Source organism: Theropithecus gelada, chromosome 15 (genome assembly GCF_003255815.1).
Source record: "Theropithecus gelada isolate Dixy chromosome 15, Tgel_1.0, whole genome shotgun sequence".
NCBI lineage: Eukaryota > Metazoa > Chordata > Mammalia > Primates > Cercopithecidae > Theropithecus > Theropithecus gelada.
The window spans coordinates 4548048-4559568 of NC_037683.1; the positions used below are offsets into that span (position 1 = coordinate 4548048).

Consider the following 11521-nt stretch of genomic DNA (forward strand, 5'->3'; position numbering starts at 1 on the left):
CCCTCCCTCACGGGTCATGGTGAGGGTCTGCCAGGGTGTGTGAGAACGAGCTCCCTGATGTGTAAAGTGGATCTTGCCTGCCTGTCTATCTGTCCATCCGTCCTTCCCTACATGCACACCATCCAGTTCCCAGCCAGCTTCTTCAGAGGCTTGATGTGCCCTTTCTCTGCCGTCCCCACTCCAGCCCCCTGGGGATGAAGCACCTGTGGTGTGGACCGAGGTCAGGAAATGTCCAACTCGGTTTCCTAGTAACACACTAATGGCAGCTTGGTACCCTGCTTGGCGGCATCAGACAGCCCGGGGCCAGTGCGGCGCATCCGAGCCTGTCAGCAGCACTATTTTATGTCCGTCGTAAACACACAGGCTCACCAGGGGCAGAAAGCAGAGTTTGTTGGTTTTCTTTGATTTTCTGTGGGCGGCGGGGGCGACGGCCTCTGAGCAGCTGCCTTTCTGTAACAGAATCGGGGCAGGCGGGCGAGGCTGTTGGGCTGGGGCCTCGGGGTCTCGGGCAGCAGGTGAAGGTGGCAGGTTTTGCTGTCCCTGGAGGACCGCAGCCGTGCACAGGGCCCCTGCTGGAAGATTTCAGGCTATTGTGAGGACAAAAATAATGGTCGGGATTTAGCATCTGTCAGCGCAGCTGACTCCCAGAAAACAGCGGTAGCGAGAGGATGAGACAGGGCAGGAAGGAAGGAGGGGTGGTCACTGGCCCGGGGTGGAGGGAGCTGGGCTTGGGCTCGGGTCTGACCTTGGAGGTCCATTCACATCTGGGCTTCCACATTCCTGCCTGGCCATGTCGGGCCTCCTCATGGGCCACCGGACAGAGAAGAATGACCCCTGAAACCTATGAAAGTGACACAGCTGAGCAGAAATTAAAGCAGCACCAACCCCCCCGTCCAACTTTCTAGTCTCCTAGGTTTTAAAAAAAATCTGTCATTTTTAATGCTGGCCACTTCTGTGTGTTGAGCCCCGGCCCCTGTGCTAAATGCCGTCTCATTGAATGAGTGCCTCCTTCCGCCCTCTGGGGTGATGGGCCACGCTCCCACTTATTGAGCACCTACTGTATGCTCAGCCTCTACTGGTCTTGTACGTGATGGCTGATCCTTGCAACTGTCCCCCTCCCGTTGCAGATGGGGGAACTGAAGCTTAGGTTATCCTGCCCACAGTGACACAGCTAGAAACAGGAAGGTCTACAAAGACAACCCCAGTTTGCCTCACCGCCTCCCCTCCAGGAGCTCAGGAGCGAGAGTCAAGTTCCTGCCAACAAGAGACCCACTGTGGCCCGCCCGTTCCGAAGTGATGAGGATGGGCCAGCTCTGTGGACCAGACTCTGGTGTGGCATGGGTGTGGAGTTTTTCCACGAATTGTAGCCTCTGATGACACGGAGGCTCCATGCACACTTCTTTCTAGCCGAGACACTGATGTGAAAAGGATCAGTGTGTGACACGGCCACCTGCCACACAGCTACGGGAGGTGATGTAATTGTGCCACGGAGATTCCGGAGCCACTTGCAGACATGGCAGGGCCTTGGGGTGCTTTTCAAGGACTGTGGGAGAGTGGGCTGGGTCCAGAGAGAAGCCACGACAGCCCGGTCCTTCCTCTGGGATTGCGTGGAGGGTCATGGGGGGCTGGCTCTGGTTCCGTGGGCTGGGTCTTAGCTGAGTCTTCGTCAAGCTCATGTCTAGTGAGAATGCCGAGGTGAGGGTCCTTGCACAATGGGACCCCCTCCCCTGTCACTGTCCCGCACTCCTAGGAGACTTCAAACCCCTCAGTGGATCTGAAGGGCCCATTCATGGTGTACCCCTCTCCCAACCCAGACCCTGAGGGCTCCCTCTTCCTCCCGGTGGACAGCTGTGGCCCTCAGGTACACTGGGCCTGCTGGTCATGACGTAAGTGAACCTGCCTTCCAGGTGACTAAGACTGGTCATGTGTCACCTCCCTGTGCCACAAACTTGTTTATGGAGATGGCACCTTTGCCAAGAAGCCAGGTAGCAGTGGCATTTCCACGTCAGTGATAGCCAAAGGAAAGGAGCTATTGTGGGGCAGAGCTTGTTACCCCCAGTAGCATCTGCCTCTAGGATCTGTTCCATACCTGGGAGATCTCCTGGTGCCAGGATTCAGATGCAGCTGCTGGCCGGTCAGTCTCCCCACTTAGACTGTGAGGTCATTGGGACAGATGGCCATTGTCCCCTCTGTCCCAAGGACCCAACATGTTTCTGATGCAGAATTGGTCGTAGGGGAAATATTGGTTAAACCTGTTAAATCTGGTAGGTTTTTATCTTAATTACTAAGTTTATATTATTAACATTTATTTAATCAAATACGTTTGATTTTATTTTCCTAATTTAATTTTATTTTTAAAAAAAGCACTTCTTTACTGTTCCCTTTATTTCTCCCTCTCTCATAATTTAGAATATGTGTGTCATGAAATTTCAGTTCCACTGTTTTAGAATTTGAAATGACACGCAGGAACCTGTCTCTCCCAGTGTTCATTGACCAGAACACAGATGGTTGGGAGAGTACTTTTGACGAATGAGAAGTGCCGTCCATGTAGCCAGGCCGACGGCCAGTGCTCTGGGCTCCACAAGGAGGGCCTGGTAGGAAGGAAGCCTAAGGGTGTGACAGTCAGAACTGGGTGACCCCAGGTTCCACGCCCCCAGTATCAACAGGCTTTGGATAACTGACATTGGATGGAAGGGAGAGAAGGGATGTTGTGTGCATGTTTAAGATGATTCTGTCCCAGACAAAGATTCCCAAATACAGCTTCTCCTCTAGTGTTTTTGGTTGCTCACTCTTTTTTTTTTTTTTTTTGAGATGGAGTCTTGCTCTGTCGCCCAAGCTGGAGTGCAGTGGTGCTATCTTGGCTTCCTGCAAGCTCCGCCTCCTGGGTTCATGCCATTCTCCTGCCTCAGCCTCCCGAGTAGCTGGGACTACAGGCGCCCGCCACCACACCCAGCTCATTTTTTGGTATTTTTTAAAATAGAGACGGGGTTTCACCGTGTTAGCCAGGATGGTCTAGATCTCCTGACCTTGTGATCCGCCCGCCTCGGCCTCCCAAAGTGCTGGGATTACAGGCGTGAGGTTGCTCACTTTTAACCTCGGTGCCCTGGGCGAATGACAAGAGGTTAATGGGAAGTGGTGCATGAAGAATGAGCCTGTATGAAGGAATGTTCCTCGTAGTCATGGATTAAAGAAAGGAAAATGACACAGGTGTGGCTGGGCGCGGTGGCTCATGCCTGTAATCGCAGCACTTTTGGAGGCCAAGGCGGGCGCATTGCTTGAGGCCGGGAGTTTGAGACCAGCCTGACCAACATGGTGAAACCCCATCCTCTATGAAAAATAAAACAATCAGCTGGGCATCGTGGTGAGTGCCTGTAATCCCAGCTACTCAGGAGGCTGAGTATCGCTCATAGCATCTCAGGTCCAAGAAGGAAATCACCAAACGCAAGAAACAGGAGAAAGTGAGTCATGCTCAGAAAAGAAAAGTCAATGGAAGCCAACCTTCAGATGACCCAGATGTTGCAATTGGCGGCTTCCAAGAAGCATAACCAGTGGGGATCTCTGTAGATGGCTGAGGGGATTTATTATGGGAATTGGCTTTCGCAATTACGGAGGCCAGAAAGTCCCGCCATATGCTGCCTGCAAGCTGGAGACCCAGGAAAACTTAAGTCTGAGTCCAAAGGTCAGAGAACCAGGGAGCCAGTGATGTGTCAGCCCAGGGCCAAAGGCCTGAGTCCTGGTACGGGGTGGGCAGGAGCTGGTGTGTGTTCTGGAGTCTGAAGATCTGACAACCAGGAGGAGTTCCGATGTCAGAGGGCGGGAAACGATGGATGTCTCAACTTCAGAAGAGAACAAGTTCGTCACCTTCCACCCCTTTTTTTTTTTTTTTTTTGATACAGAGTCTCGCTCTGTTGCCCAGGCTAGAGTGCAGTGGCGCAATCTCGGCTCACTGCACGCTCTGCCTTCTGGGTTCATGTCATTCTCCTGCCTCAGCCTCCCGAGTAGCTGGGACTACAGGTGCCTGCCACCACGCCTGGCTAATTTTTTTGTATTTTTTTTAGTGGAGACGGGGTTTCACCGTGTTAGCCAGGGTGGTCTCGATCTCCTGACCTCGTGATCCACCCACCTCGGCCTCCCAAAGTGCTAAGATTACAGACGTGAGCCACCGCGCCCAGCCGCCCTCCACCTTTTTTGTTCTACTTGTGCCCTCCATGGAGTGGATGACACCCATCCGCATTGGTGAGGGTGAATCTTTACTTGGTCTTCTGATTCAAATGTCAGTCTCTTCAGGAAACCCCTTCACAGACACACCTAGAAATAACGCTTCACCAGCTCTCTGGGGAGTCCTTAGCCCAGGCAAATTCACATACAAAATCACCCCATCACAGCAGCTGGTATAAATAGGGTCAAGGACTTAGAGGAAAATGTGCAATGAATGAATGAACAGATGAGGAGCCTCAGCAGGGAAATAGAAACTACCGAAAACTGGCAAATGGAAATTCTCAAACTGAAAAGCACAATATCCGAAATGAACAGTCGCTGCACACGGCACAGGGAAGAGTTGTTTAACTTGAAGATACTCCAGTGGAAGTTACGCACTTTATTATTTTATTTTTTAGTTATTTTATTTTTTAAATTTCATTTTATTATTATTTTTTTGAGACGGAGTCTCGCTCTGTCACCCAGGCTGGAGTGCAATGGTACGATCTCGGCTCACTGCAAGCTCTGCCTCTCGGGTTCACGCCATTCTCCTGCTTCAGCCTCCCCAGTAGCTGGGACTACAGGTGCCCCCCACCTTGCTGGCTAATTATTTTGTATTTTTAGTAAAGACGGGGTTTCACCATGGTCTCGATCTCCTGACATCATGATCCGCCCGCCTCGGCCTCCCGAAGTGCTGGGATTACAGGCATGAGCCACCGCACCTGGCCTATTTTTTTATTTTTTTGAAACAGAGTTTTGCTCTTGTCTCCCAGGCTGGAGTGCAATGGTGCAATCTCGGCTCACTGCAAGCTCCTTCTCCCAGGCTCAAGCAATTATCCTGTCTCAGTCTCCCAAGTAGCTGGGATTACAGGAGCTCACCACTACACCCAGCTAAGTTTTGTATTCTTAGTAGAGGTGGGGTTTCACCACATTGGCTAGGCTGGCCTCAAACTCCTGACCTCGGGTGATTGTCCCATCTCAGCCTCCCAAACTGCTGGGATTACGGGCGTGCGCCACCACGCCAGGCTGGAAATTACACACTTTGAATGACGGGGAGGAAGGAAGCCTGGAGAGAAGGGACAGAGCCTGAGACATGTGGGACGATGTCAGGACATCTAACACAGTCTCAGTCTCAGAAGAGGAAGAATGAAGGAAGCAGAAAAAATGCTAAAAAAGAAAAGGCCCACTACTTCCTACATTCCAAAGCCTCTGTCGTAATACTACAAAACGTCTCTGAGAGAAATTAAGGAAGACTTAAATAAAGTATATACTATGTTTGTGGATTGCAAGGTGTTATCGTTAAGATGTCAGTTCTCCCCAAATTAAAGTGTAGACTCAGTACAGTGTCTGTCATGATCCCAGCAGACATTTTTTAAAAATTGACAAGACGGTTGTACAGTTTACGTGGAAATGCAGAGGGCCTTGGAATAGCTTAATCAGTCTTGTAGAAGAACAAAGTCAGGAGATTGACATTACCTGGTTTCAAGAGTTTCTATGAAACCTATCGAGACGGAGGTGTTAGCGTAGAGAGAGACAAATAGACTGATGGAATAGAGTAGATTTTCCAAAATAGACTCACCCTTATTTGGCTAATTGGTTTTTGACAGAGATCCAAGCAATCCAATAGCAAGGTTTTTGTTTGTTTGTTTTCTTTTTTTCTTTTTTTAATTTATTTATTTTTGAGACAGAGTCTCGCTCTGTCGCCCAGGCTGGAGTGCAGTGGCCGGATTGCAGCTCACTGTAAGCTCCGCCCCCTCAGTTTACGCCATTCTCCTGCCTCAGCCTCCCAAGCAGCTGGGACTACAGGCGCCCGCCACCTCGCCTGGCTAGTTTTTTGTATTTTTTTAGTAGAGACGGGGTTTCACCATGTTAGCCAGGATGGTCTCGATCTCCTGACCTCGTGATCCGCCTGTCTCAGCCTCCCAAAGTGCTGGGATTACAGGCTTGAGCCACCGCGCCCAATCTGTTTGTTTGTTTTCTGAGAGTCAGGGTCTCACTCTGTTGCCCAGGTTGGAGTGCAGTGGCACGATCATAACTTACTGCAGCCTCAAACTCCTGGACTCAAGCAATCCTCCTTCCTCAGCCTCCTTAGTAGCTGGGAGAACAGGCATGAGCCACCATGCCCTGCTCGAAAAAGCGAAGTTTTGAGAAATTGTTCTGGAACATGTGAATATTCCTGTGGGAAAACAGTGACCCCTACTTCATACCACGCACACAAATTAACTGGAGATGAATTAGAGACCTAAACATAATGGCTAAAACTAGGCAGCTCCTGTAAGAAAATATACCGCGATTGAAAGACAGCAAAGATTTCTTAGACAAGACGCGAGGATTTCTTCGGACACAGGACAGAGCCAGGATGCGACTGAAGAAAGATGTGATACATTAGGTTTTATTAAATTAAAGGTGAATGCTTGAATATCATTAAGAAAATGAAAAGCCGAGCTAGAGACTGGGGGAAGAATCACAAAACATACCTGTATCCAGAATATGTAAAGAACTCACTGAGTTCAGTAAGAAGACAGACCACCAAATTTTAGAAATGGACAAAAGTCTTGAACAGATGCTTCACAAAGGAAGGTAGACAGTAAGGACACAGGAGATCCCTCGGCAGCGTTAGCCATCAGGAGAGTGCCAAATAGAACCACAGTTCTGTTTCACTCCACAGGCACTCCGGGGGCTGGATGGAAAAAGACTGGCAACAGCAGAAGCTGACCAGGATGTGGAGCAGCTGGGGCTGGTGAGCGCTGCTGGCTGGGGGTGTGGAATGCACCCACTTTAGAAAAACATTTGTCAGCTGCTTATGAAGTTCAGTCTAGACCTTCTCGTTGACCAGCAGTTCCACTCCTAGTGGAATTTAGTTTCCAAAGGAAAAGAAAGCCTGTGTAACTCCCCCACCCACCACACATGCGTGCACAGGCGCACGCGCGCGCGCGCACACACACACACACCTTGAATGCTCATATAACAGATTTTATTCACAGTAACCAAAAACTTGGAGGCAACCCAAATGTCCGTCAAGAAGGAGAATGGGTAACCTGTTGTTATTCATGCCGTGGATTATTACTCGGCAGTAAACAGGAATGAGCTGCAGATGTGGGCAAGTCGGAATGGATGTCTCAAAGACCCGATGTTGAGGGAAAGAAGCCAGGCATGAAAACTAACGCACGACGCCATTGACATTCTACTGCAGACGAGGCTCGTCTGTGGTGAAGAACAATCAGAAGGGTGGTTGCTGGGGGCAGGAAAGAGATTGATGGGCAAGGGCAGGAGCTCCAGTGAGATGAAAGTGCTCTCTGGCCGGGCGCGGTGGCTCAAGCCTGTAATCCCAACACTTTGGGAGGCCGAGATGGGCAGATCACGAGGTCAGGAGATCGAGACCATCCTGGCTAACACGGTGAAACCCCATCTCTACTAAAAAAATACAAAAAACTAGCCGGGCGATGTGGTGGGCACCTGTAGTCCCAGCTACTCGGGAGGCTGAGGCAGGAGAATGGCGTGAACCCGGGAGGCGGAGCTTGTAATGAGCTGAGATCCGGCCACTGCACTCCAGCCTGGGCGACAGAGCCAGACTCCGTGTCAAAAAAAAAATAAAATGAAAAGAAAGTGCTCTTTGATGTGGAAGGGCATGAGTGACCCAGGTGTATCCACTTGTCAGAAAGTTACCACTAAGGGTGTATTTTGATCCTTCTAAAGCTTAGCAAAAATATTGTGAAAACCCTATGCTTGCCATTTCTTACCAAGCTTGAGATGCAGCAGGTGCTACATAGATGTGGACTGGTACCTAGATCCCAGCCTGACAGTTCTGACTGGGCCAGGGAAGAGGGAGGTGGGCGGGGGACTCTGCCTTTCACACCCCTTTTCTAGGTCCACCCAGGCTTCAAAGCAGCATCTTTCGAGTCTCATCTGTTCAGGAAGATTCTGACCATCCCAGCCTTCCCTGTCCCTCCTTAATATGTTTGGGCTCGGGATGGAGCTCATGCCTCCTGCATCCCGGGATTGTGGATTGTATCCTGTATTTCCCAGAATACACTCAGGCCTTGTCAGAGCCAGGCACGTCATCGAGAACTCAGTAAATGGCAGTGCTAGGCCAGTGCGGTGGGAGCCACGAGCGAAGAATGTGTGTCCATGACATCTGAGAGACCTGCAGCAGCCTGGGCTGGGTTTCCCATCTGCACTGTGACAAGCCTGGGGCTCCTGCAGGAGAGGAAACACGTTGCATGTCGTCAGCAGCCGGTTCTGGTCGACCCGTGATGGAGGTGGCATAGGGTCCTTATGAACACGCTCCTGAGTGGTTGGGGGGAGCCCTGGGCTCTGTTGGGACGCCCCACCGTGTGACCATTTGCCATCCCTGCACGGGATGTCCTCCAGGCCCCTGTCCAGGTCCGGCTTGCAGCCTTTTTTGATCCATGTCATCAGCTCTTGCAGCATTTAACAGCCAACCCCCCTCCTTCCACCTGGCTTGTTGGAGAAAAGCCGATGTCTGTCTCTAGACAGTCTGAGTGGCCTCATCTGCCCTTGAGTTGTCTCGTTCAGCAGCCTGGAAGCTTCCCCGTCTCGCCTCGCCTCCAACTGTCAAGAGTTCTCAACAGAGGCTTTGCCGCCAGCCTCACTCTGCCGTGTGACGGAAACGTGGGGTGGCTGGCAGCCGCTGAGAACAACCCCTGCCGTCACTTTTGCCTGCGTCCCTGGTAGCCTGGCAGGCAGAGCAGTGGGGGCTGTTTCCTTGGGGACAGCATCTGGAAAGGAGGGGAGGTGATTTGTGTCATCACAGGTGACAGTTTCTAAGGCAGGTGCTGGACCTGGCTGGGGACGGACCTTTGAGATGGGTTAGTAAGAAAACCTGTGAGCTCACAAGCAACCTTCCTGCCTTCATGTCTGTTCCCAGGGCAGCGTCTGTCACCAGATTGCGGGCCCAGCCCGTCTGACGGCTGCCTTCACCCTGGCTTCAGTTCTCCCGCACGGCTGAGCAACACCCAGACGGACCTCTCACGGTGGAGGGCGGGCAGGGAGAGGAGAGGACAGTGAGCGAGTGCCACAGCCCTGCCCCTTGCTGACCGTTTAACCTCAGTGTGTTTGTTTTAATTTGCACAATGGCCATAGTGCTGTCTACCTCCAAGGATTCTGTGAGGCCCAAAAGAATAACTGTTTTTCTACAGGTGCTGGCACACAGAGGGGCTTGCCCATGGGTACGTGGCTTTTTGAATGCTGGTTGGAGGGTTCCATCAGCCCGGTCTGTCCCAGGGCCGTCTGCCCTCTGTCAGCTCTGCTCCTCTGGCCGGCTTTCAGCCGCCTCACTCACACCTGTAGTGGTGCAGAAAATGGAGGACCCGGAGTGACAGCTTCCTCCACCTCCTTTGCCCGCCTGCCTGCGGGAGGCTCCACAAGGCAGGAGCTGGGCTCGCCCCCAGCTTTCCCTCTAGAGAGGCACAGATGCTTCGCCCACAGACGGACGCCGTGTGGCAGGTGCATTGCAGCGTGTCCTCCAGGGAAGGTGCTGAGGGCCTTCCTCGAATGCACACATGCCCTCCCTCTCTCAAGTAGACCTCGAATGGTCCTCCCCAACCCAAGCCTTAAAAGGCGACAGCTGATATTCAAAGGCCAGGTTCGGGATGAGGCCATGGCATACGGCGTGGCTGGGGAGCCTGTTCCTGAGTGCCGCAGGGATGGTTCCTGCCCCGGCTTCCGTCCCTGCCTCGCCTCCCTGCGTGCCGGTCATGGTGGCAGTGGAAGGGGGTGCTCTGCATTTATTTCCATCCTTCCCGCAGTGAACTTTGCTGCCCACTTTGAGCCCAGGCTGTGAGATGCGTCCTTGTGCAGGGGTGAGGGCTTGCAGGGCTGAATACACCACCGGTCTGGGCCTGGGATAGCTCCTGCCCCTCCGCCCCCAGGTGCAGTGAGCCCCCAGCAGGGCCTGTGGGAACGGGGTGGTTGGATTGGCTCGGGTGCTGATTCAATGAGAGACTTGCTGAACCCCAGCAGGTGAGGCGTGGAGCGTCAGGAGGGCTGAGGAAGCCCAGTGTGGGGAGGGGTCAGGCTCATCTGCTGCCACTCACAGAGTCACTGGAAATGTAGCCAAGGAGCTGCATCTAGGACACGGGTGCCTGCAAGAGTCCAGATCACAGGCCAAGTGGCGATCCTGGTGGGTGTCTTGGAGGAGGCAACCCGTGAACTGAGTCCTGCAGGCAGACGGGCGGCTTGTTGGAGTAGGACCGTGAGCTAAAACAAAGCTTTATCGTATTAGACTTCGGTGGGAATTTCTTTGGCTCTGGTTTCAGAAGGCAAATGACAAACTCCGGGTCACCCTCCATGTACCTGGAACCTTTGCACCTTGGCTCCAAGGACTGGAAGAGCCGGGGCAGAGCTGGAAGCACTCCGGGCTCCAGGTCACAGCCTTGGGCTGGGGGAGAGAGGCTTCTGGTCTGGAGGCAGGAGCTGGGTGCTCCCATCAGGTAGGGTTGGGAAGATTCTGGTGAGGGCAGGGGTCCTGCCCCTGGACCTCTGGCCTGTGTCCCCAGCATTTACCAAAGGGCTGGAGAAGTGGGGGCTTTGTCCTGGCAGATCCCTCTGAAATGCACGTTGTGGAGGCAGCAGGCAGAGCCCTGGGGGATGCTCCCTGCGCTGCCAGGTTCATGCCCACAGAAGCCCTGCAGGTGGGGCCCACCCCACTTTGTAGACTGAGGCCCTGGGCAGGTGACCTCACTGTGGCCCCAGCTGCCTGTGTCCCTCATGGACCCTCGTGCTCTGCGGCTCTCCGGTCAGGGTGGTGGGAGCCTCCCCTCCCCTCTAACCTGCCTCCTCCTGTACAGCGAGCATGACCTGGGGGAGGACATCTACGACTGCGTCCCGTGTGAGGATGGAGGGGACGACATCTACGAGGACATCATCAAGGTGGAAGTGCAGCAGCCCATGGTGAGCCCTGCCCTGCTCCTCCCCTCCCCTCCTCTCACCTCCCCTCCTCTCACCTCCCCTTCCCCTCCTCTCCCCTTCCCTCCTCTCCCCTCCCCTCTTCTTCCCTCCCTTCCCCTTCCCTCTTCTCCCCTCCCCTCCTCTCCCCTTCCTTCCCCTTCCCTCTTCTCCCCTCCCCTCCCCTCCTCTTCCCTTCCTTCTCCTTCCCTCTTCTCCCCTCCCCTCCCTTTTCCTCCTCTCCCCTCCCCTCCTCTTCTCTCCCCTTCCTTTCCCTCCCCTCCCCTCCTCTTCCCTCCTGTCCCCTCCACCCCCTCACCTCCCCTCCCCTCCCCCCCTTCTCTCTTCTCCCCTTCCTTCCCCTTCAGTCCTCTCCCCTCTCTTGCTCTCCCCTCCCCTCCCATCCCCTCCTGTCCTC

General features: G+C 53.3%; 1 protein-coding gene across 3 annotated transcripts in view; it reads left to right on the forward strand.

Moving 5' to 3' along the window:
- The window catches only part of VAV2 (vav guanine nucleotide exchange factor 2), a 234561-nt gene that overhangs the window by 171523 nt on the left and 51517 nt on the right, over positions 1-11521 (forward strand). For all 3 annotated transcript variants that reach the window (XM_025360220.1, XM_025360221.1, XM_025360222.1), the window contains exon 5: positions 11007-11109. In XM_025360220.1, the coding sequence (XP_025216005.1) occupies positions 11007-11109 (103 nt within the window). The remainder of the gene's footprint in view (positions 1-11006; positions 11110-11521) is intronic.